Source organism: Mauremys mutica, chromosome 1 (genome assembly GCF_020497125.1).
Source record: "Mauremys mutica isolate MM-2020 ecotype Southern chromosome 1, ASM2049712v1, whole genome shotgun sequence".
Taxonomy (NCBI): Eukaryota; Metazoa; Chordata; order Testudines; family Geoemydidae; genus Mauremys; species Mauremys mutica.
The window spans coordinates 178581710-178607674 of record NC_059072.1 but is presented as its reverse complement, the minus strand read 5'-3'; the positions used below and the strand labels follow the sequence as shown (position 1 = coordinate 178607674).

Sequence of the window (25965 nt, the reverse complement as noted above, 5' to 3'; positions counted from 1 at the left end):
AGGAGATTTTTTTGTGGTGCCTTGGAAAAGTGTGGGTGGACCTTCATTTTATCATGAAAATCCCACCATAACCATAGCAGCTGTCCTGAGTTGCCCACCCTAAACTCCTACTTGCCCCTTTCACAGATTAGAAATGTCTGCTCCCTTTTGATATTGTTTTTTTACTTTCCTTTGTTTTCACAAAGACAAACAGGACTGAAATTGTGAGGCTTGTCATTAGCCCTTTAAATAAATAGCCCTGCCATCTTTTTAGTAGTTTGACAACTTGGTTCCAGACCCCGGGGAGGAAGCTAATAAACTTTTAGTTGCTTTGCTATTGTTTTCCTAAAACAATTTGACTTCCTTTCTGATAACCCCAAACCCTTCATTAAAAATAGAGTAGCTGGGAGCCAGAGGAAGAGCTGAACTTGGGCCAAGTCACTGCTTACAATACAGCCTGCGTAAGATCACATTTATATCCCGATCCTGGACAACTCTTTAAAGAGCAACAGGCAGACAGCTGCCAGTGCATGTCAGGCAGAGAGCAGGAGCTGGGAACCCCCAGCTTATATCCTTCAAGCTTTAGGGAATCTCCAGCCAGTCAGCTAGTGTCAGAGTACAAGAGGCTGTGTTCCAGGAGCCATCTGGGGTTTGTTTGCCCCATTTAAAGGGTCCTCCCTCAGACAAGGAGCCCGACTGAGCACTGGACACTAGCAGAGAGATGGGTTCCAGCCTGCCCTAGAGTCTGTGCCAAAGCTAATAGTAACCTTCGCCCCCCTGCATTGGGTGTTGTTCCATTCACCTGTCCAGAATCAGCAGAAAGAGGTAACAGTTTATGGTTTTCTTATTATTATATCAAAATAACATGTTTGTGTGAGATGGTTATTGATTTAACCAGAGTGTGTATATTTATAAGACGTTTAACGGTGTCTGGTGGCTAGAGTCAGGGATAGGCAACCAGTCAGGACTCCTGGGTTCAGCTTTTGGCTCTGCAAATGACTTGCTGAAGCCCTGGGCAAATTACTTAGCCCCTCCATGACTTAGTTTCCCCATTTGTAAAATGGAGACAATTCTCACCTTCGCGGGACTGCTGTGAGACTTAATTAAATTCATGTTTGCAAAATGCTTGGAGATTCTCTGAGATGCTAAGGAGGTGAAAGGTAGTCAGTAGTACCAGCAGCAGAAGATGAAGCAATGCAATGCTTTGTTACTGCTAACACAAGGCTTGCAACTAACCATTTACTTCAGGAAAGATGTTCGCTTCTGACTTACAGAGATGGAAATCTGCCCTGATTTTTACTCTTTAAAACTTTGTTTCTGAACTCAAATGAATCTGACATTCTTGTGTCTGACCCTTTTTTGCTGTGCCTGTCTTGGATTAATACTTTGGGGCAGGGAGAGATTTGGGTGGCAAACATCTTATTAAATTCAAAACATTAAAGATTTTATACTAAAAGAATTAATGTGACTACAAAAAAAAGGCTCATCTGCTCTCAGGTTCCTTAAATCCTGCTTCCAATCCATGCAGCAGAACAACCCAGGTCTGTTGTGGGCAGGGGTCTCTGTGACCGCATAATATAACAGGATCAGCCCCACACCATACATGATACACACAGACACACACACACATATATATACAGCCTCACAGAAACCCCCTATATTCAGGGTTTACAGATCAACCCAATGAAGAGTGCATCCTCCTGGCTCAGTCTTAGGGTGAAAAAAATAAAGAACTAAGCCAGGAAAAGCAGATCAGATCACTCCGTGTGTACAGCAAAGTACCACCAGGGGCAGGGGCAGTTTCAGTTTCATTACAATCACAGCATACCCAACAATAACAACAGTGTGCATCTCTCTAGCAAACAAGTATTAACAAATCAATCCTAAAACCACCCTGGTGAGTTAGGTCTGTATTATTATCATATTTTTATAGATGTGCCTTTATGGACAAATCCTATCAAAATTCATGGGGCTAATAGGGCTCTGTGGAAATTGAATAAGGCTCTATAGAAATGACTCTAAATAACCAAAAGAATTTAATATTGTTCTCCTTTCCACATATTTTTGTTTGTTTGTTTTTGTCTATACAATTGAATTCCATAGCAGGTATATAATTTTCTATTTAATAACATATGAAGGTTCAACAAAACCTGTAGAAAAGTTACCCTTTTCTATTACATAAGATTTTTCTATAAAGAGGACATATAGTACCAAGAGTTAAGTTTGCTGCTCAAGGCCACACAGCAAATCAGTGGCAGAGCTGTGATTAGAATTCAGGAGCTCCTGGGTCTTGGCCCTCCACTCAGTTCACAAGAACAACCTTCGCTTCTCAAATGACTTGATCTGTTTTAGCTGATGTAAGCAAGTAAGGATCACTGCAAAAGTATAATGTGGATGGGAAAGAAGAACTACTTCTGACTACATGTGGGGTCACTGGAGGGAAGGAAGGCTACCAGAGAAAGCGTTTGGTGAAACCATTGTGCAGAATATAGTTTTCTTTTGCCAAAGCCCACATCACACATTCATCAGGTTTGTTTTCTGCCAGCAGCCATAGCTCAGATTGGCTGGAATCTCAGCATTTGTTTTCAGCACTGAAGGCAAGCATTAAATAGAAATGAACGATGGGAGTAGACATGAGTATGGGTAATGAGCACAGCCAACGTTAGCTAGGATGAAAACATTTTTAGAAGGGATATAAACCCTCATGCTTTAGGACATAAGGCAACCTCTATGTGAAGGGATTAGGAAGACATGTCCCCTGTGGGCAGGTCATTCCATATTTGTCCATAAAGGGGTTTCTTGCCCCATCCTCTGGCATAGTCAAAGATGGGATTCTGGAGAGCCCTGCCTCTGGTCTGAGCTGGTATGGCATTTCCTATGTTCCTGTGCTCCAAATGAAGCATCCTGTATTTGGGGTTTATTTTAACTTTTGGAGCTGTGCATGTATTTATATTTAGAATGTTTCTTTTGTTTTTCTGATGTGCAAGGCATGCTTGGCTAAATAAGAGACCCTCTCCTGCACCACAGGAACTTAGCTTGATTGGTTGGGTTTTAATAAGAGAGTCCTAAAACACCACCCAGCACCCTCTTTAGTTTTGGTCCCATAGGAACTTCCTTAGCTGTGGTTGGGATAAGTGAGGGGGCAGCCCCATCTCTTTTAATTTAAAGGAAGGTTTGAGACCAAGGCTTGTTATCTAAGAGAGGAGGTGCATGAACTATGTGTATTAGCAATTGGACGGACAGTGTGAAGCCAGCAGTCAGTGCAACGCGTCTGCAGTGAGGAACAGACCAGGGTGACAGAGAAACCCCAAGAATGGTGGAAAACTCATGAAATTGATATTTTTTAAAGAAGCAAAAAAGATGGATAATTGGATTTGAGAGAGAGAAAGTGCAAAGAACAGAGAAAAAGCGTGGGAGGCAGTGGGGAGGAGACAGAGAGGGACAGTGGGGAGAGAGAGACAGAGAAAGGGAGTAGTTGGAGAGAAAGAGGGAGAAGGCAGAAAGTGGTGGTGGGGGGAAACAAATGACAGACAGACAGACAGAGAAAGTGGTGGAGAAGAAGGGGAGAAGAGAGAGAAAGATTAAAGGAGTATAGAACAAAAAACTGAAAAGAAGAATATAACAGAAGAAGAAGAAGGAGCCCCAGGAAGAAGGAGGAGACCAGAGAGGAGATATTGAACATCAGGTAAGTAAAAAATGTCATTTAGAAAAAAAGAATAGAGCTGCAGAGGTATCAGGGGGAAGTCACATTGCTAGACTCAAGGGGAAATGGTGGTGGGGGTGAAGATAAGGGTAGCCATAAAAAGAATAAGAACTTGGACACACATTCTTTTTTCCATTTATTTCTATAACATCCAGACTAGTACTAAGGACAATTATGGCCATTCTAAAAACTTAACTCCTTTCATTACAAGCAACTACAATAGTTACCGAGGAACCTGTCGGTAGTGAGCTGGGATAACTCTCAATGAGGTGGAATGAAAGCCCCAAATAGCCTCATTACAGTGAAATGTGCAGACTGCAGCACTGGTTAAAGTTAATCTCAGCTTTTAGTGAAGCTGTCCTAAGGCAGGAGGGTGTGGGGAACTTTTTGCTATTGCAAGGGTCCAGTGTATAAATGCTTCACATGGTAGATTGGGAGCAGCTTTCTTCTAATGCATGCTGAATGGTTTTTAAAATGTTCCAGTTTCATTTCCTTGAGGGTGTCACATCCCAGCTCTGCCGTTACATAGAGCCTGAGAATGCTGCATGACATTCCTAGGGAGAGCAATGGAAATGTACAGTGCCACCTCTGTAAAGTCTCCTTATCACATGTATTGTGTGCGATGTGCAGTAACTGAGACTCAGAGTTGTGAGCCCTTTGTTCTTTGAACTTCCTCTTGGTTCACATCCTAATCCCAGCAAACCCAGTTAAAAACTGATAACTTTAAAGCCCTACAGAGACAAACACTCAGCACTTTCCATTCTCCTTAATAGCTTTTCTTGCACCTATTTTCCCCCAACTACCACTTGTTTTTTTAAATTTTGCATTGTTTACCTTTTAATATTGAATATTTGTGGTACTATAGTAACAGAGTTCAATACATAACCAGCTGGAAATTGTTGCCTTTATTCTTCCCACTGTGGGAGAGCTAGTGATGGGGCTTGTCATGGGAGACAGAGCCTTTCATCTCCTAATTGCTTGGTTCAAACCTGTCAAAGGTTTGTAGTGACCCTATATAATCGCACTGTACCTAGCTAACTAGCTATAGTATCTGAGCACCTTCCACGTTAAATCAATGCAGCAATAGCGAAGTCTCTGGAGGATTTTGTGACTTTTTGAGGGCAGTTCAATTGCCTAGCTAAATTGAGTAGTTGTTGCAGTCCAGTTGACAGAATATATATAACCACATTGTAAGGGACTAAATCAACAGACTATTGGCAAAACTCAGATGAGACGCCCTTAGACTGAATGGGACACCACTACTGAGCTCCTGTCTTACCACTAAGCAATGGGGTTTCTACAGGTTAGGGGTGAAATACATTGGTTGGGTAGCATATGTGGGAGGTTTGTATTGCTGCTGCCTATGCTGTCCTAAAACTCTGAATAAAGAGAGGGAGGGAGGGGGAGAGAGAGAGAAAGAGGGAGAGGGAGACAGTTATTCTACAATCCCTGGACACAGTTGCTACATTTTCAGTATAAGCCAAGCAACTATGTATTTCCTCTTTCTCTGAAACTCACCCCAGAGGAGAGAGCAAACACTTCTTTTCCCATCTTTTGATTCTACTGGTTTGAGAGAATTCCTGAGGGTTCAGAGTTCAAAATACTCGTCCGACTCGCTGAAGCTCTGTTCACTTGGGAACTATGCTAAACATTTCTGCAACTATAAGCATCAGCTATTTTTTTCCTCCCTATGTTATATTTTCTCCCAATACTTTGGGATCTGGAATTCCAGAGCTTTGCTAGAAGGAATTTGCAGCTTACCAGAAAATGCAGGACTTCCTATCCCAACCCTTTTTCCTTTTTGACCTTCACACAGATTTCACACATTCTGCTCTCATTTGGCCTCATTTTCTGACTTATCTCAGTGTATTGAAAATAGACTAGCAGGAATCAGTAATTCAGCAGTCCGGCATGGTTGGCACAGAGCATTCCAGAGCATATGTGGCACATAAGAACGGCCATACTGTGTCAGACCAAAGGTCCATCCAGCCCAGTATCCTGTCTACCGACAGTGGCCAATGCCAGGTGCCCCAGAGGGAGTGAACCTAACAGGTAATGATCAAGTGATCTCTCTCCTGCCATCCATCTCCACCCTCTGACAAACAGAGGCTAGGGACACCATTCTTACCCATCCTGGCAAATAGCCATTAATGGACTTAACCTCCATGAATTTATCCAGTTCTCTTTTAAACCCTGTTATAGTCCTAGCCTTCACAACCTCCTCAGGCAAGGATTTGCACAGGTTGACTGTGCGCTGTGTGAAGAAGAACTTCCTTTTATTTGTTTTAAACCTGCTGCCCATTAATTTCATTTGGTGGCCCCTAATTCTTATATTATTGGAACAAGTAAATAACTTTTCCTTATTCACTTTCTCTACACCATTCATGATTTGATATACCTCTATCATCTCCCCCCTTAGTCTCCTCTTTTCCAAGCTGAAAAGTCCTAGCCTCTTTAATCTCTCCTCATATGGGACCCATTCCAAACCTCTAATCATTTTAGTTGCCCTTTTCTGAACTTTTTCTAATGCCAGCATATCTTTTTTGAGATGAGGAGACCACATCTGTACGCAGTATTCAAGATGTGGGCGTACCATGGATTTATATAAGGGCAATAAGATACTCTCCATCTTATTCTCTATCCCTTTTTTAATGATTCCAACATCCTGTTGCACACTGCGTGGACATTTTCACAGAACTATCCACAATGACTCCAAGATCTCTTTAATGATTAGTTGTAGCTAAATTAGCCCCCATCATATTGTATGTATAGTTGGGGTTATTTTTTTCAATATGCATTACTTTACATTTATCCACCTTAATTTCATTTGCCATTTTGTTGCCCAGTCACTTAGTTTTGTGAGAGCTTTTTGAAGTCCTTCACAGTCTGCTTCGGTCTTAACTATCTTGAGCAGTTTAGTAACCGAGACCACCGACCAGGGAAATAACCCACTTCCTTTCCTGATGGACCAAGGGACACAACCCACCCACGTACTTATCCGCTACACCGATACTGACTTGGACTCCTTATTCATTCCATGGGTGGCGTGCCCGAGCCCACTTATCCACTGACACTTTCAAAACCCTTGCACCCCAATCTGGGTCTATGCCGGTTATGCGATATGTATGTATGTTTTCATCCTTACAAATGATATCTGTAACCCCTCATAACCCAAGCCTGACCCCAGATGTACAGTACCTTCCCTCTTAACTCATGTATATTTCATTTCAAACATTCACTTTAATAAAATTCTTCATCTGCAAACTTTAGCACCTGTTTACCCCTTTCTCCAGATCATTTATGAACTAGTTGAATAGGATTGGTCCTAGGACTGACCCTTGGGGAACACCACTAGTTACCCCTCTCCATTCTGAAAATTTACCATTTATTCCTACCCTTTGTTCCCTGTCTTTTAACCAGTTCTCAATCCATGAAAGGATCTTCCCTCTTATCCCATGACAATTTAATTTCCGTAAGAGCCTTTGGTGAGGGACCTTGTCAAAGGCTTTCTGGAAATCTAAGCACGCCTCAGGTGTTGTTGTGTGAGGCATGAGGACAAAGTCTTAAAATTAGAAATGGCCTGCAGGAGACACCTGGCAAACTTCGATCTTTGGGATCAGAATATACAAAGAAGAAAAGAAATCAATTTTCTGGCTATTAACAGAAAACAGAGAGATCTTTGTTAACAACTCTCTACACTCCAGAACTTTCCTGAAACAAAGAAATACTTATAGCCATACAATTAGTAATGCAAACTGTAAAGCAAACTGCCTGCTGTATCTGTAAAGGAATAAGGGGTCAACCTCTTCTAATGGAGGAACTAGAGAGAGCTTTGCTACACCAGTGCTTCTGTCTCTGTTTGTAAGGCAGCATTGCTTGTGCTATTACTGACATGCCTGGAGAGCTGAACTGGTTGAAATTTTTCCTATAAAATTGTATTTTTCATCCAGAAAAAAAAAGAGGCTTCCTGCCTCACTCAGTGCACAGGACTGAGCAGCTCTGGGGATGATTCAGGTTAGTGTAGTGAAAGAAGCTGGTGTTTTGAGGACACCTGCTTTATTTGATGCAGACACTGGAAGGTGTGTGATGAATAAGTTAAGGAATAGCAGGAGAAAAAAGGACGGTCTCATGGGTAAGGCAGTTGAATGCTGCCCTGAAGAACTGGATGCCGTACTGGTTTCTGCCACAAAGTTTCTATTGTGCAATGCTAGACAAGTCAGCATACTTTTCACAGATGGTCACTACTTCTGTATTCTGACTTACAGAGGTGCTGAGCACACACAGCAGAAGCAACTGAAGTCAATGGGAACTGTGCTTTGAACCATAGGCGCCGACTGCGTGGGTGCTCTGGGGCTGGAGCACCCACAGGGAAAAATTTGCAGGTGCTCTCCACTCACCAGCAGCCAAGCTCCCCCTGCCTCTTCCCTGACTCCTCCCTTGAGTGTGCCATGTTCCTGCTCCTTCCCCTCCCTCCCAGCACTTCTGCCCACCGCCAAACAGCTGTCTGGCGGTGCTCCGGGAGGGAGAGGAGGAGCAGGGACACAGCGTGCTCAAGGGAGGAGGCGCGGAAGATGCGGGACAGGGGTGAAGATTTGGGGAAGGGGGTGGAATGGGGGCAGGGTGGAGGCAGAGCAGGGGTGAGAAGAGGCAGGGCAGGGGTGGGGACTTGGGGAAAGGGGTGGAATAGGGGTGGGGCTGGGGGTAGAGGGAGGTCGAGCACCCACCAGCAGGAGCAGAAGTCGATGCCTATGCTTTGAACCTATGAAGTGCCGTGTAGTGCTAGGTACTCTGAAAAAGCAGGTCCTAGGTGTCTCAAATTGGGCGTCCAATATTAAGGGGCCTTTTGGCCTTAATCTCTCTGTAGCTCCGTTCCCTGTCGGTAAAATGGGATAATACTACCCCTTCACCTCACAGAGACGTTGTGAAGATAAATTAGTGTTTATGAAGCACTCAAAACTATAGTGATGAGCACCATAGAAAAGCCCACAAGGAAATAATAATTCTGGCTTCAGAGCAGGGTTTGAATAATGTGTAGTAAAATAAGGCATGTAATCTGACACTGAACAAGGAGGATAAAATAAAATATCGAATAGCTGCTCATTCAGTGAGCATCATCCATCCTGAGCACCAGGGCCGGCTCCAGTCCCCAGCGCGCCAAGCAGGAGCGTGGGGCGGCATTGTCCAGGCAGGGCGGCATTTGGCTCCGGCGGACCTTCCGCAGTCATGCCTGCGGGAGGTCCACCGGAGCCCCGGGACGAGCGGACTTGCCGCAGGTATGACTGCGGAGGGTCCCCTCTTCCCGCGGCTCCGCTTCAGCTCCCGCAGGCATGACTGCGGCGGGTGCGCTGGTCCCGCGGCTCGGACGGAGCTCCCGCAGGCATACCTGCGGATGCTCCACCGGAGCCGCGGGACCACGGGACCGTCCGCAGGCATTTCTGCCCCGGCCGCGGGACCGGGGAAGGGCGGCACAGCGCGCCGCCCTGCTTGGGGCGCTGTAATTTATAGAGCCGCCCCTGCTGAGCACTGAAGGAAGCAGGGGTCCTGTGGAATCAAAATATGTGATCATGTACTTACAGACTGTATTATAATGCATATACACAAAAGGGCTGAATGAAGAATGCACAAGTAACCTTAATACTGGCATTTCCTAATTGTTGAGTGGTGGACTTGGCAACCTTATTAAGATGCCTTTAACTCTGTGTGTGTGTGTGTGTGTGTGTGCGCGCGCGCGCGCAAAATAATTTTTTTTGTAAATCAAGGTTTTAAAATATTATGGGCCAAATTCATTCTTGATGTTACTCCACTGAATTCAGCTTGACTATACCAGGGCTGAGTTTGGCTATGGTAATGCATGATTCTACACTGATCAAGAACAGAAAGCATCAGGTTCCACAGACCAAACAATAATACTCAGAGCCATTTAACTCAGCAACTGGAAAAGTTTAAAATTTCCACCAACTCTTCAGATTAAAATGTTCTGCATCAGGCTGCCTTGCATGTATGACATATCCCAGATGTATCCACCTGAAGGTGTTCAGTGAGGGCCATGTGTGTTCGGGGGTGAGAACTAATTCAAATGCCTTATCTTCTCACTCCCCTTTTTTGTGAATTCTGAGATTTTCCACATTTGGAGTGTGGAAGGAAAGGACACTTCATCAAGGAAGAGCTGAGGGTCCGGGCATCAGTGTGATCCTCACAAACATCTCAATGAACTGAGAACGGGGACTAGGGAGTGGAGGGACATCTGACCTACACACACGCCTGGCCAAAGGGAATGGAGAAGAACCTGAGTGAACATGCAAGTCCACTCTATTAAGCAAGAGTGATTGGGAACCAGGCTGGTCCAGACCTATGCACAGATCTGACCATTGGCACAAAGCCTGAAAACCAGTCTGTTTCATTGCATGCCTTGGTAAGGAAGACCAGGCTGCTCTCTCCCTCTCTCTCTCTCTCACACACACACACACACACACACACACGCACACGAACGATTGGGAAGACATCACCTGACTAGTCACTGCTTGTTCTCTGTAACTGCATATGAAACAGCCAATGTCAGTAAAGAGGGATCACACAGTGCTTTGTTAGGTTTTAGTACCACTTTATGCTCCAACTGTCAGACACCTCCTGAATTTTAAGGGGCACACCTACTTTGACAGGTGCATTTCTCACTCTTCTGCATTATCACTCCTATTTTAACATATATCTGTCCTCCCCAAAAAGAACTGGTTTACACTAGGAAATTAGGTCAGCATAACTATGTCACTCAGGAGTGTGAAAAATCCACATCCCTGAACGACACAGTTAAACCAACCTAACCTCCGGTGTAGACAGCTCTAAGTTGACAGAAGAATTCTCCTGTTGACCTAGCTACCACCTCTTGGGGAGGTGGATTAACTACATAGATGGGAGAAGCCCTCCATTCCAGACCCTGGCACTGAAGAAAAGCAACATCCAGTGGATGCAGGCTGTATATATTCCTGAAAGAAAGGATCTCTTCTACCTTTCTGGCACTCTAATTGGATCGGTGGCCTGTAAAATATTCAACAAGTGACATCCTCTTGAGATGAGCTCCTTACTGGCTCAGCCAGTGTATATGTTGAGGATGGCGGGATGGCAAGGCGTAGTCCCTGTTAGTTTCCCTCGAAGAAGCTCTTCCTAGTGTCAAGAGACCATCAGGTCCCAGTTTGAGCCTGAGCTCCTGTTTGTGATGGAATCTGTTAAAGCAGAGCTCTCTGTGCAGTCTGTAGCAGTCTATAGTATATAGGTTTGGGAGTCAGGGCTCCGTCACCAGGTCTGCCTCCGATTCAATGTGCGGCCTTGAACAAGCCATTTTGGCCCAGATCCTCGAAAGTATTTAGGTGTCCAAGTCCTATTATTTCAATGGGATTTAGGCACTTCTGGGACTTAGTCTCTCTCCACCTCAATTCCCCCATCACCATAATGAAGATAATGGCACCTTCTTTCTTCACAGGGTGTTATGAGGCTTAATTACATAGTGCTTTGAGATACACAGATGAGCGGTATTATGGAAAAGTGTTATTATCTGAGCTCTGTCTGTCTGTGATGGGATCTGGACAGCTAAAAGCACTCTCTGTGTGCGAATGGCCGGCAAGTGATTAGCACCTCTGCAGGACATGAGGGACAGATTCTCACTTCCCATGCAGCTCCTTTTGTCCTGCTCAGGCAGCACAAAGGAGCCAGAGAGTCTGGCTGTAACTGGACAACTGAAAATCTCCCCTTTGAGGGAATGGTTCCCTTCACTGGGGGAAAGCCAGCAAAGCAGGCTCCTCCACCAAATACACCTTTCCAGTGTAGGATGCATGTTGGGAGGGGGAGGCGCTCTACCCTGCCAATTCTTACCTGGTGTATGATCTTCCAGTTCCCTGACATCTCCCGCTTCCCCACCACACCTCGGCCCCACTTCAACCAGATGTCAGATACATGAGAGATCAAGCCACTATTTTCTTTTCTTTCTCTCTCTCTCCAGTTAACAGACCTTTGGCAGACAAATAAATATTTGCCTGAGAGTTTCTTTGAATGTGCATGGTCAGTGTGTCCAAATCAGGGTCCCATGCCATTTAAAGGGAAGAAGTGAGCCTAGATGGAGCTGATGCATTGCTATAATCAGTCTCTCCACTAATATTAGAAACATCCTGCAGGGCCAGCGTCCTCCTGTCACCTTTTTGTGGGAAAAGTTAGTGCAAAGTGTTGAGCTCAGCTATTTATGTCACTGCCACTGATATTTCAGCCAATCCTCCAAAGAGGGGGAGCTAGTGGATTTTTGGCATCTCCAGAGCAGAAGAGGAGGGAAGGCTTAGGGGAAGAAAGAAATTGCGAAGTGCAGAAACTCGTGGCTGTAACAGCCACACCCACCTACCTCATCATTGTGAATTTCTTAACCTTTCCCTGAAGCCATCCCCTGTCTGTCAAGGTCAGTGTGTCATCCAGAGCAAGAAGTAATAGTGCATAAATACTGCCTGTCTGTCATTCAGAGCATGTGATATCAATAAAGGGAAACTAGGAACTTGAACACTTACCTCTTCCAGAAGAAGGTAACACAAATGACAGCCGATATGAGTGCTTTGTACTCAGGCCAGTTTGATGTTCTAACACGTGCTGCTTTTGGTGAAGCATTTTTATCTGAAAATTCTTCTGTCGCAAGGCATAAAGTTGGTTGGATTCCATGTGTAGTCCGGCTCTTTGATATTTGGTTTCCCCTAACATTAATATTGTTCCAGATGATGATTAAAACTGGGATGGCCATCATTTTGTTCACAGCTGGTCTTTGTCACATACACTTTCTCTGCTGAACTTCCACTGTTGCCAAGATCTCATGAGTGCACACAGCTCATCTGTTGATACAGTATAAAGTTAGCAGCCTAAGGGACTGTAACAGGGCAGCCGATTCTAAGACTCTGTATGCATATCCAGAGCTCTTTTGTTGAGTCATCTGGATATCAGGTGATGGGACTCTGCAAAGATATGCAGAAGTATGTTTGCTGAGTCACACTGGGATTAGATCACGGGGTCTCCAATTAGCTCCAGTTTAGGAGTATAAAAAGGCTTACACACACACACCCACTTCTTTCTTTCTTTCTTTCTTTCTTTCGCAGAAGCAGAAGGAACTACGAGCAAGGATGGAGTTTTACTGCAGGGAAAACGCCCAGTGGGCGCTGTCCGGGGTTCTCTGCTCGGTGTCCCCGTCAGGCTCCCTCCTTATGACCCTTTGACCTCACTCCTGTCCCTGTTCTTTTATTAGTTGTCCCCCGTACTTAGTGGGTTTCCGTGGCCCTGTGGATCCTCCCCTTCGGCTGGGGGGGGGATCCGTTAGCATGGGGCGGGCTTCCGCCCGCCCCCTCTCCCGGATAACCCAATAGATACACCCCCCCCCCCGCCCCAACCCACATGTTGCCTGTCTATGCAACTGTTACCTACCCTGCTTCTGCTTCCTGACTTGTGGTTCTGATCTCCTGGCTTTTGACCTCATGGTATCCCAACCTGGCCTGACTCTGGTTACTGGGCCATGGTTCTGCTCTCAAGTTTGTCTTGTGCTTCTGATCTCCTGATATCCTGACCCAGCTGACTATTGACTCCCATCCTGTGGCTGTGGACTCTGGCTCTGACCATTAGGTCTGACTGCCCATGACCTGGCTGTGACAGCCATCATCTATCATCTGGCCCTCTTTGACAAGAAAGGGGAATGGGGACAAAGAGATCTGCATCTTAGTAAAGAAAGAGCATGAGGTCTCCTTCCTTCACCAGACCCCTTCTCAGCTGGAAATGCTTTTAAAAGAAAAAAAAAAAAAAACAACCAAGCCTGGGGAGAAAGCTTAGGTCAGATATTTTCAACCTGGGGAGGTCAGAAACAGGTTTCAGGGGACTGTGACAAGCTTTCTTCACTTTATGGGATGATGCGGGGGAGGGAGCGGCGGTCCTGAAACTTTTCTCTGTTGTAACAAAGTCATGACTTCAAAATGTTTGAGAACCCTGGCTGAAGCTATAGGAATGGCTTACTAGCTCACTAATAACTAAAAAACAGCTAAACAAAAACCTCCAGTCTTATAATGGGACAGGTCTTCAGTGAGGAAGAATCTAAGCTGCAGGGTGGATGAATTAACAAGCAAATAAAATGGTCAGTGATTGAAAATAAACTCTTCTGAGTATGCTCAATAGGCATCTGCTAAGATTTTAGCAGAGCCCAATAAAGTCCTACTTCTGTGACATCACAGACAGCAGAACAGCAGCTACGACTTTCACTTCACTGTTAAGACTATTAAAAATGCACAAAAAATTAACTACTCACATTCATTTTAAGGTTATTAAATTTAAAGACACAAATGTGTGGAAATAGAAAAGATAAGGTTCTCATAATATTATCAATTTGCCACATTGCACACAGGCCTTGTTTTCACTACAAATAAAAGGTATGTTTTTAACTTAGTTAACTATCATGAGGTAAGAAGAACAGTACTTGTGGCACCTTAGAGACTAACACATTTATTTGAGCATAAGCTTTTGTGGGCTACAGCCCACTTCTTCGGATGCATAGAATGGAACATATATTGAGGAGATATATATACACATAAGAGAGCATGAAAAGGTGGGAGTTGTCTTACCAACTCTGAGAGGCCAATTAAGTAAGAGGAAAAAAACAAAAAACTTTTCTGTTGCAACCACACATCACTGAACAAAAACACTAACCCAGGAACCTATCCTTGCAACAAAGCCCGATGCCAACTCTGTCCACATATCTATTGAAGTGACATCATCATAGGATCTAATCACGTCAGCTATATCATCAGGTGCTCATTCACCTGCACATCTACCAATGTGATATAGGCCATCATGTGCCAGCAATGCCCCTCTGCCATGTAGATTGGCCAAACCGGACCGTCTCTATGCAAAAGAATTAATGGACACAAATCTGACATCAGGAATCATAACACTGAAAAACCAGTAGGAGAACACTTTAACCTGTCTGGTCATTCAATGACAGACCTGCGGGTGGCAATTTTGCAACAGAAAAGCTTCAAAAACAGACTTCAACGAGAAACTGCTGAGCTGGAATTGATATGCAAACTAGATACAATCAATTTAGGCTTAAACAGGGACTGGGAATGGCTGAGCCATTACAAACATTGAATCTATCTCCCCTTGTAAGTATTCTCACACTTCTTATCAAACTGTCTGTACTGGGCTATCTTGATTATCACTTCAAACGTTTTTTTTTTCTTTTACTAAATTGGCCTCTCAGAGTTGGTAAGACAACCCCCACCTTTTCACGCTCTCTGTATGTGTATATATATCTCCTCAATATATGTTCCATTCTATGCATCCGAAGTGGGCTATAGCCCACGAAAGCTTATGCTCAAATAAATTTGTTAGTCTCTAAGGTGCCACAAGTACTCCTGTTCTTTTTGCGGATACAGACTAACACAGCTGCTACTCTGAAACCTGTTATCATGAGGTAAAACCCTAGTGAAGAAAGGCTGTATGGCATTTTCATGTTAGCAGGTGGAGTTAAAGACTATGAAGGAGCCTAGAGTTTGCCTCAGTCAGCTCATTCCTATAAAAACTCCAAACTGGCGTGTCTTCTACTCCTGGGGGAATTCTGTGGCAAAAAATGCAAAAATCTGCATATTTTATTTGTCAAAATAATGCAATATAATCACACCAGTTTCACTTATTTGGGTAATTTATTAAACCACCATACAGAAAAACAATCACAATAACTGTTCCGCATTTCCTAAACACATGAAAGTTAAGTTACAAATACTTGGTAACCAAGACCCCGCATTCCAGTTATAATCCTGGATTTTCATTTAAATTACATTACTTTTATTTTGGTGTTTGGTGTTCTGTAAAGTAGAATGTCACTTTAAATTGTTCAGACTTTCATGCAAGAAAGTCATACAGTTTTGCTAATCATTGTCCGGCATTTTTTTTAATGGATAAGTAAAATAGATCCTGAGCTGTAATCTAACCCATTGTGCCTCTCTGGCACAGGAAAAAAGGGAGAAAGCACATAGACCTTCCTAGCTGAGGATTCCGTTATTGTCATACACAATAAGGCTCCTTTATACCACTCTGGCAAGGTAAAGGAGCCTTAATTAACTAAGGGCTTGGCTACACTTACAAGTTGCAGCGCTGGTGGAGGCTTTCCAGCGCTGCAACAACACCCCGTCCACACTTGCAGAGCACAACCAGCGCTGCAACTCCCTGGTTGCAGCGCTGGCTGAAAACCCATCCCGGCAGGGGTATAAGGAGTGCAGCGCTGGTGATCCAGCGCTGCCCAGCAGGTGTGGACACTCACCAGCGCTTTACCTGTCCTCCAGGGAATAAGGAGGTATCCCAGAATTCCTGTTCAGCCACTCTGCACATCAGTTTGCACTCTACTGCTCTTGCCTCAGGTGACCCGCCCTGTAAATGCCCCGGGAAATTTAAAAATCTCCTTCCTGTTTGCTGCAGCCAGGTGTGGAGTGCAATCAGTTTTAATCAGTTACAGGTGACTATGCCTCCACGCGGCAAACGAGCCCCAGCATGGAGCACTGGTGAATTGCAGGACCTCATCAGTGTTTGGGGTGAGGCATCTGTTCAGGCACAGCTGCGCTCCGGCCGTAGGAATTACGATATCTTTGAGCAGATATCAAGGGCCATGCTGGATCGGGGCCATGATCGGGACGCAGTACAATGCAGGGTGAAAATTAAAGAGCTGCGGAGTGCCTATTACAAAGCCCGAGAGGGGAATCGACGATCCGGAGCTGCTCCCACGACCTGCCGTTTTTACAGGGAGATGGATGAGATACTTGGGGGTGACCCCACTGCCAATCCCAGGATAACGATGGACACTTCTGAGCAGGCTGGGGGACAGGAGGAGGAGGCGGAGGAGGCGGCGGAGGCGGAGGCGTGGGGGGGGGAGGAAACCGCGAGTGAAGCTCCTGGCATGGGGGAAGAAACCGCAGATTCCCTGGAGGCATGCAGCCAGGAGCTCTTCTCAAGCCAGGAGGAAAGCACCCAATCGCAGCAGCCAGCAGTTGCAGAAGGACAAGCAGAGGAGCGTGTTACCGGTAAGCAGCTTTTATTTTCTGGGTGAAATGTTTCTGGAGAGGAGGGGGGGTTATGGATGCATGCATGCCAGCCTCTAGATGTGGAATAGCCCGTTGATGTGGTCTATCACGTCGCGGTAATCTGCCTCAGTTATCTCAGCAAAAGCTTCATCCAGAGCGTGGGCAATATGCCTGCGCAGGTTTATAGGCAGAGCCACTGTGTCCCTTGTCCCAGTGACGGTGACGCGTCCGCGCCACTCTTCTGCCAGTGGTGGGGGGACCATTTCTGAACACAGGCAAGCCGCATAGGGTCCCGGGCGGAATCCACATTGCTCTAAAAGAGCCCCCCGCTGTTCCCTAGTGACTCGCAGTAGGGAAACATCTTCCAGGATTAAGTCCTGTGAAAAATGTTGGGAGACTCTTTAGTGAAGAGATAGGGAGATAAGATCACCCCTGCATCTGCATCTTCATTTCACTCAAACCCTCTAGCACTCCAGATTACCCGAAGCAACCAGCTCCCCTCTATCACCCAAGCCCCACTTCTCCCCATATAAGCACTGCTCACTCACCATGTCGTGGCTTCTGTAGTGTTATGCGTGTGGGTAAAAGAATGCTTAAATAAGAACTCACTCCCTCAGTGTAACAATTCATGTCTGGAGATAGTGGATACAATGCTGCCCGTGTTAAATGTTGTCATTTCTGTTTCTACAGTGACCTTGACTACTGGACTGCCCAGATGTTCAACATCACAGAGGCTTCAAAATTTGAGAAAAAATCCCCGAAAGAGCAAAGAAGACATGCTGAAAACTGTTCTTAATCAGTCTGCTCGAGAGAGTAAGGACTTGAAGGATTGGCGAGAGAAAGAAAGCAGGACACGCAAGAGAAATGCAGTGGCCAAGAGGAAAACCACGGAGCGGCTGCTAAGCATCCTGGAGCGCCAAGCGGAGTCTATAGAGTCACTCGTTGCCATGCAAGCAGAGCACTACCGTGCTACTCCCCCACCCGCCCCGTCCTTTGTGCCTTGTGCCCCAATGTCAGCTCAAACCACCTTTCCCCAGCATCCAGGTTCTTACCACCACCAGCTGCCTCCAACACCTGTATGTTCCCCAACCAGCCCTGATACCTACCACCACCCTTACCCTCTGCATTCAACCCCCATCACCATGCAGTATATGAACCCTGAAGTGCAGGATTCATTAAACAGCAATCCAGACAGGGCATATGCAAACTTGTGACTGTACAGTTCACCAACCCACACCCCTGCCCTCTTGTGTTCATGAAATGTTGTGTGTCTGTCTGTCTGTCAAGGAAGTTTTTTTCTTTTCAATAAAACAATTCTTGGCTTTGAAAACAGTCTTTATTATAGCAGATAGTGAAAGATACCTTAGCCCAGTAAAGAAAGAGGCACTACAAATCATATTATTATTATGGATAATAGAATAACAGTGTAAGCAGTGCAATTCACTCCCATGCAAGGCAGCAAACATTATTGTTGGCTTTCAGCCTCAAATTCTTCCCTCAAGGCATCCCTAATCCTTGTAGCCCTGTGCTGGGCCTCTCTATTAGCCCTGCTCTCTGGCTGTGCATATTCAGCCTCCAGGACTTGAACCTCGGTGGTCCATGCCTCACTGAATGTTTCACCCTTCCCTTCACAAATATTATGGAGGGTACAGCAAGCGCATATAACCGCGGGGATGCTGCTTTCCCCCAAGTCTAGCTTCCCATACAAGCAACGCCAGCGGGCTTTTAAACGCCCAAAAGCACACTCCACAGTCATTCTGCACCGGCTCAGCCTGTAGTTGAACCGGTCCTTGCTCCTGTCAAGCTTCCCTGTATAGGGTTTCATGAGCCAAGGCAGTAACGGGTACGCGGGGTCTCCAAGGATCACAGTGGGCATTTCGACATCCCCTACTGTGATCTTCCTGTCTGGGAAAAAAGTCCCTGCCTGCATCTTCCTGAACAGGCCACTGTTCCGAAAGATGCGTGCATCATGCACCTTTCCAGGCCAGCCTGTGTAAATGTCAATGAAACGCCCGCGGTGATCCACAAGCGCCTGGAGAACCATAGAGAAATACCCCTTCCGATTAACGTACTCTGATGCCAGGTGGGGGGGGGCCAGAATAGGAATATGCGTCCCATCTATTGCCCCTCCACAGTTAGGGAAACCCATGTGTGCAAAGCCATCCACAATGTCCTGCACGCTCCCCAGAGTCACGGTCTTTCTTAGCAGGATGCGATTAATTGCCTTGCAAACTTGCATCAAAACGATTCCCACGGTCGACTTTCCCACACCAAACTGGTTCCCGACCGACCGGTAGCTGTCTGGAGTTGCCAGCTTCCAGATTGCAATAGCCACTCGCTTTTCCACCGTCAGGGCAGCTCTCAATCTTGTGTCCTTGCGCCGCAGAGTGGGGGCGAGCTCAGCACACAGTCCCATGAAAGTGGCTTTTCTCATACGAAAGTTCTGCAGCCACTGCTCGTCATCCCAGACTTCCATGACGATGTGATCCCACCACTCAGTGCTTGTTTCCCGAGCCCAAAAGCGGCGTTCAACGGTGCTGAGCATTTCCGTAAATGCCGCAAGCACTTTAGTGTCACACGCGGCAGGCAAATCCATATTGATATCATCGTCGGAATCCTCACTGTCACTTTGGAGCTGAAGGAATAGCTGGACTGCCAAACGTGTTGTGCTGGTGACACTCATCAGCAGAGTCCTCAGCAGATCGGGCTCCATTTGCCACAGAAATCGCGATTCACACAGAGAGTAACAGAAAGACACTCACAATGGCGCCAAACGCTGCTGGAAAGAGTGAATGCTGGGATGTGAAGCGATGCACCACGGGGCGCTGGCAAACAGGAAGCGGAATGACCCGCACACTTCCTTCCCCTTCCCACAATACTCAGCGCCAAAACGGCGCCAAAACGGGACGAGGTGCTCTGTGGGATAGCTGCCCACAATGCACCTCTCAATACAGCGCTGGAAAGTGCTGCAAGTGTGGCCACACTGCAGCGCTGGTAGCTGTCAGTGTGGCCACACTCCAGCGCTGGCCCTTCCACAGCTGCATGACCAGCGCTGTAACTCCCAGCGCTGCAACTTGTAAGTGTAGCCAAGCCCTAACAATGGGAACATCAGCAGCCTGCCTGTTTAGCTGGTACATTTCTGCTGTGCCTCAGGGACAGAGCCTGCTTCACACTACGCTTCCAAGCCCAGGATGCAGCAACAGGGACAAGAGGGGCAGAGTGAGTGTCTCTCTTTTAAGATGACCAGACAGCAAGTGTGAAAAATCGGGACAGGGGTGGGGGGTAATAGGCTTCTATATAAGAAAAAGCCTCAAATATCTGGACTGTCCCTATAAAATCAAGACATCTGGTCACCCTACTCACTCATTGGCACGCAGGCTGGCACCCAGCCCCACCCCCTTAATGTCTCCCCAGGGACGCACGCCCAGCCTCCCTCCTCCCCCCAGCGGTGATCTCTCTGCTGCCGGCTGCTCCCAGCAGATGTGCCCAGGCTGTGTTCTGCACAGATTTGTTTGCTCCCCCATTTTTCTGCGGGTAAGCCAAGAAATCTGCAGAAGGTATGAATTCTGCACCTCCTCCCCACAGGGCACAGAATTCCCCCAGGAGTAGTCTTCAGTAGAATTTTACCTCATGTTAGCTACTTGAGTTAAAAACACCTTTCTTTCTAGTGAAGATTCAACTCATAGTATAAAGTTAGGTATGTATTTAAACAGTCCAATTAGTCATGGGGAAATATTATGAATGTGGGTAAGTTAATGTTACTCCAATAACTCTTTCCATTATTTCTGGATTTTTCATATACTTTATTTTTTCACCTTAATCTTGCATTAATTTAGATTTTTATATTTAATTCATGTCTAGAACTACAGAGTCCTGTAACTGGAGCAACAAGTTTTAGTACTTTGGAAACATCGGACCACTGTACACAATTCCAGTGTGTGACAGAAACCATTAGAACTGATGAGAAGTTGAGCTAAATCCATGATTCAAGTCCACAGAAGACCAGTGTGGCAACTATTTGGATTTAAAACTTTACTGCAAAAGAGGGCACGGGAAATTTTTGCCTTAGCAAACAGGGTATACAGAGAAAAGTCAACTAGCATTAACCAGTGTTGATAGGATATAATCGTATTGGCAGTATCAGTCACCCATCTACTTCAAATTATGGGAGGCTCCCTAGCAAAGGCAGAATCCTAGAGGAACATATGCAAGTAGTGGATATGCACATGCATAAGATGAGAGAAAAGTGTACAGCTAAATCTCGGTTCACTGTGCCCTGTGGAAAAAACATTTCATACATACAACTATGCCATGGCACATTGGACTCACTGGTAACATAGACTATTTACAGAGTTATCTGGAGATAACAGGGTAGATACCACATCATTCCCATTATGGAGTTACCAAGCAACATCCAAGAAACATGATCCATCATTTCATAGTAACTATTTATAAATAACTCATATCACCAACATATCAACCTACATTTAATTCTTTGTCTGCTTATAGTGTTTTCCCACAACATTGAAACTCTATATGAAGTAAAGTCAGAAAATTCAGACAGTGGGACAGATCCTCGGTGGCACCAAATTTACACCCAGTGCACCTGTGGGACGCAAATAGGTGACTAAGCCACTTTACTGCTCCCCAAATTCTGAGATGGCTGGAGGGTGAAACAGCCTCTAGTATAATTTAGAGCAGCCTCAGGGTGGCTCTAAGTTATGGCAACTGAAGTGGTCTAGTATGGAAGCAGGTGTGCCAAACAGGATCAGCCTGAGCCCCATCCACTCACTCTGCCCAGTCCAATTTGTGGCATGCCCCCTCCCCATCCTGAAACATTCCCTACATGGAGTGGGGGAAGTGAACAGCCACCTAGTAATTCTCCTCTATCAGGGGGAATTCTTGGCTGTCCCTTAAGTGCAGCCTGCAGCAGCACAGAGCAGCCAAAGCCAGTTTTGAGGATTAAGCTCACGATGAGCTGTAACTGGAGGACACTGTCCATATATATTGTAGTATAAAGCACCATGTGCAGTGTTACATTTTACTCCTCACACTATTTAACAAGGGGGTAACTTATTGTTCCTATAATAATCATGTCCTTGTATACGTCAACTTTTGTGCATGTAAAATCTCAACCATATTGCTGCAGTAATTTTCACAATTCAATAAAGTCCACTCTCCACAGAAGCTATACAATCTTTGCTCAGGGAGAGTCATTAGCACTTGTAGATAAGACAAAGGATGATTAGGAAAGACCTACATTTCTGGACCTTTGTGGTGTCCGTATTTCCCTCATGCGGTGATTCTTATTACCTTGCCATTGTAGTTAATACGTTTTCCATTTGTTAAGAGGTCATAAGATACTTTGTCTTTGAAAGGGGTGTTTTAGTGGGCATATTATCTACATCAAAACACTGTACACTCCTATAGCACATCTGCCCTTGGATCACAACTTCTTCTACAGATGTTTGCCACATAATGCCCCTGTAAGGTAGGTACGGTGAGTATAATTGGACCAGATTAATCTCTCTTGTATCTCTCTTACTCCAGAGTTACAATAAGGCTGAATCAAGCCCATTATTTCCATATTACAGATGGAGATTTGAGGCACAGAGAGATTAAGTGACGTGACCAGAGGGAGTCTAGCAGAGTCTGGGACAGAACAGAAACTAGATCTCTCAATTCCTAACCCTGAGCTTTCAGTACAAGATCATCTTTCCATGCCTCTTATCTGATCTTTATAACTAACTAATGGTCTTTATAGATAATTTTAGTCCCATGGTACCTCTCAGAGGGAGGTTTCTTTTCACCTGAATGATGAATTTTGACTTACAAACTTAAAAATAGCAAGGCCTGATGCTAAGATTTTACAGCATTCCTGTATCAGACAAAGGGGTGTTCTGAAGCAAGAACAAAGATCAGAATTTGGATTACAAGATTGGAAGAGGACCTGAGATCATTGATGGCCCAGAAAATGTTTATGATTTGTGACTGAAAATGTTGGAATTAACTACACATAGCAACAACAAAATGAAATCATAGAGCTTGGTTGGGGGCAGGGGGGTTCCCTACACATTTATTTTAATGGTGGCACTCAATTCTGAAATGAAACCCAGCAGAATAAGAAGATGCTGCATGCATTTCAAACATCTAGCACATCTGTGCCACTGATGTATCCATTTAAAATAGGCTAGAGCAGAGGGCCAGCATATGCAAGAGGAAGTGAAAGGATATTGCTCAGTCCTAGCTTTGGATTCAAATCTCACCTCTCAAAGTATCAGTACATTTGGGGAATCCCAGGAGAACAGTTCTGCTATCCATACAGCAGAAGGAGAACCATCTTAGATGCAGATTCCACAGAGGATAAATTTAAGCTCAGACCACAGAGTAAATATTTCCTGAACCAAGAATAAAGTCTGGTACATCTCAAATAGTTTAGCAGCCCAGTTAACACTCTGTAGTCTTTATACTAATGTACACTTTATAGAAGCTACCACAACCAGAACAGATCAATGAACCATCTAATTTTGTGTCCTGTCTTCAGCAGTGAGGCTCAAAGCCAGATGCTGAACTTACACAGCTATAATGCACTGAAGTGGGGGTAGGGAGAGTTTCTTTCACAAGGGTGTTTCAGTACACACATTCACAGCAGATTCCTGACAGACTCTCAGTGCCTTTCAAATGCAGCATTTTCTGATTTAAGTAATGAGTTCCCCTCAACTGTTTCAGAACCTCTCTCTCACCATCCTTTCTCCACAGAGGCTGTGGCTCCACTGAGCAGAGATGGATAACTGGACCTTCCTGGGAGAGTTCCTTGAAGAGGTCCACAAGCATTCCACCGTGGTGGGGAAAGTCTGGCTGACCGTGCTTTTCATCTTCCGGATGCTGGTGCTGGGCACAGCGGCGGAGTCCTCATGGGGAGATGAGCAGTCTGACTTCATGTGTGACACCCGGCAGCCTGGCTGCGAGAACGTTTGCTATGATAAGGCTTTCCCCATCTCCCACATCAGGTACTGGGTCCTTCAGGTCATCTTCGTCTCCACCCCGTCCCTGGTGTACATGGGGCATGCGATGCACACGGTGCGCATAGAGGAGAAGAGAAAAATGAAGGAGGCAGAAATGAGGCCAAAGGGGATTAGAAGCAGTGGCGACTCTTACCACCAACAGGAGTACCCTGTGGCAGAGAAGGCAGAGCTCTCCAGTGGGGAGGAATCAAGTGGAAAAATAATACTCCAGGGTAGCTTGCTGAACACCTATGTCTACAGCATTTTGATCCGCATCACTATGGAAGTGGCCTTCATCGTTGGACAATACATCCTCTACGGGATCTTCCTGCAGACCCTGTACACCTGTCACCGGGACCCCTGCCCTCACCCCGTGAACTGCTACGTCTCACGTCCCACAGAGAAGAACGTCTTCATCATCTTCATGCTGTCCGTGGCGGTGTTGTCGCTCTTGTTGAGCCTGGCCGAGCTGTACCACCTGGGTTGGAAAAAAGCCAAGCAGAAGTGTGCTAAATCTTACAAACCCAGCCCCACTATGGCTGCTGGCAAACTGGAGCCTGCACCCCAAGTGGAGATGGCTCAAAGTTGCACTCCCCCTCCAGATTTTAATCAGTGTTTGGTCAATCCCAACGGGAAATTCATCAGCCCTTTCAGCAATAAAATGGCCTCTCAGCAGAACACGGACAACTTTGCCACTGAGAGGGTCCACAGTCAAGAGAATGCAGCTGGAGAAGGCCAATTTATCCAGATCAACTATGCACAGAGTCCTGAGGCATCCAATGACTCTGCCCCCCACCAGGTCTCCAATGGCTATTTCAATGAGAAACGCAGGCTCAGCAAGACCAGCCGCGCCAGCAGTAAGGCTAGGTCAGATGACCTGTCCGTGTGACCTGTTGCCAGGTGGGGCAAGGAGGGAGGGAAAGCCTCAATGCTAAGCAAAACTTCTGCAGTGTGGCCTTTGAACTCCTGCCATTCTGCTCTCTGTTTTATGGCCCTCTGCTCCTTTTTAGTGAATGGCACTGCCCTACTCCAGACAGCACTTCTTAAGCTTTAGAACAGGGAGGGGCAAACTTTCCCAATAGAGGGCAGACTGGCAACTTGCCAGGAGCCTGAACACAGCACTTACATTGCAGAAAATACAGCAGATGATAGCCCACCTCATATTTAATGGAGAGGCGCCACCTACAGGGACCACAGGACCTGCCATTCCTAGTCAGATAGAGATGGAACGTTGGCTAGCAGGACCTGTAATCTCCAGAGATTGCATCTCCCCTTTAAAAATGAGGCTGGCCATGAGCTGCAATATTGAACTCACCAAGCCATACACTGGCCACCTCACTGTTGCGTTGGAATTACTTTAACATGGAGCTAAATCCACTTTGCAAGCACACCAAGTTACAACTTTTCTCTCCTGAGAAAAACAGAAATAAAACACTAGGTCTTTGAATAAAATGCTTTATATTTTGCTCTCTCTCGTCCCTTTTCCATGCCTGGGCCCAGACACATTATCAGGGATGGCTCCAGGCACCAGTGCACCAAGCGTGTGCCTGGAGCGGCAGGACATGGGGGGTGGCCTGCTGGTCGCCGTGAGGGCGGCAGTCAGGCTGCCTTCAGCAGCATGCCTGCAGGTCTGCCAGTCCCGTGGTTTCGGCAGCAATTCGGTGGCGGGTACACCAAAGGCATGGGACTGGCAGACCTCCCGCAGGCATGCTGCCGAAAGCCGCCTGACTGCCATGCTTGGGGAGGCAAAATACACAGAGCCGCCTCTGCACATTATACCACCTTGCCTTACCTATACCATGTAACTGTGCAATGAATTCTACTTGAATTTTTGACACTATGTATGTAGCCTCTTCAAGATTTGACTAGTAGTTAAGAATTGTCTGTTTCCTCAAAAAAATAAAGTGCCTTAGTGTCCAGCTATGGAAATACCTTCATCCCAGGGTCAGGCCAGCAGACAGATCCTAGCATCCCTGGGATATTACCCAGACTACCTGCTGAAGGGGCCTAAGGAATTTTCCCAAGATACTTATTAGACTAGTTTCAAGAGAAATGTCCAATTAACCAAAATAAATAGATTTTCCCATGGATGCAAATATGTCACTGGAAAAAGGAGGGACTATGGTGTGGAAAGACATGATTTTTTTTTCTCTTTAACAAATGTTTTAAGTACATTTAGTTCTTTTGAAAGGGTGCTAGATTGACAGCC

At 45.7% G+C, this 25965-nt stretch overlaps 1 protein-coding gene across 2 annotated transcripts; it reads left to right on the top strand.

The window, feature by feature from the left end:
* The first annotated feature begins 502 nt into the window (after positions 1-502).
* Positions 503-25391, top strand: GJA5 (gap junction protein alpha 5). Of its 2 annotated transcripts, none has more exons than XM_045007602.1 (2): positions 503-804; positions 23512-25391. In XM_045007602.1, exon 2 carries the CDS (start codon positions 23536-23538, stop codon positions 24643-24645), a length of 1110 nt encoding a protein of 369 aa, XP_044863537.1. In that variant the 5' UTR covers positions 503-804; positions 23512-23535; the 3' UTR covers positions 24646-25391. The 2 variants fall into 2 exon arrangements, with proteins under 2 accessions (XP_044863537.1, XP_044863540.1); XM_045007605.1 differs by lacking the exon at positions 503-804 and adding an exon at positions 3594-3664.
* Positions 25392-25965: the final 574 nt, after the last annotated feature.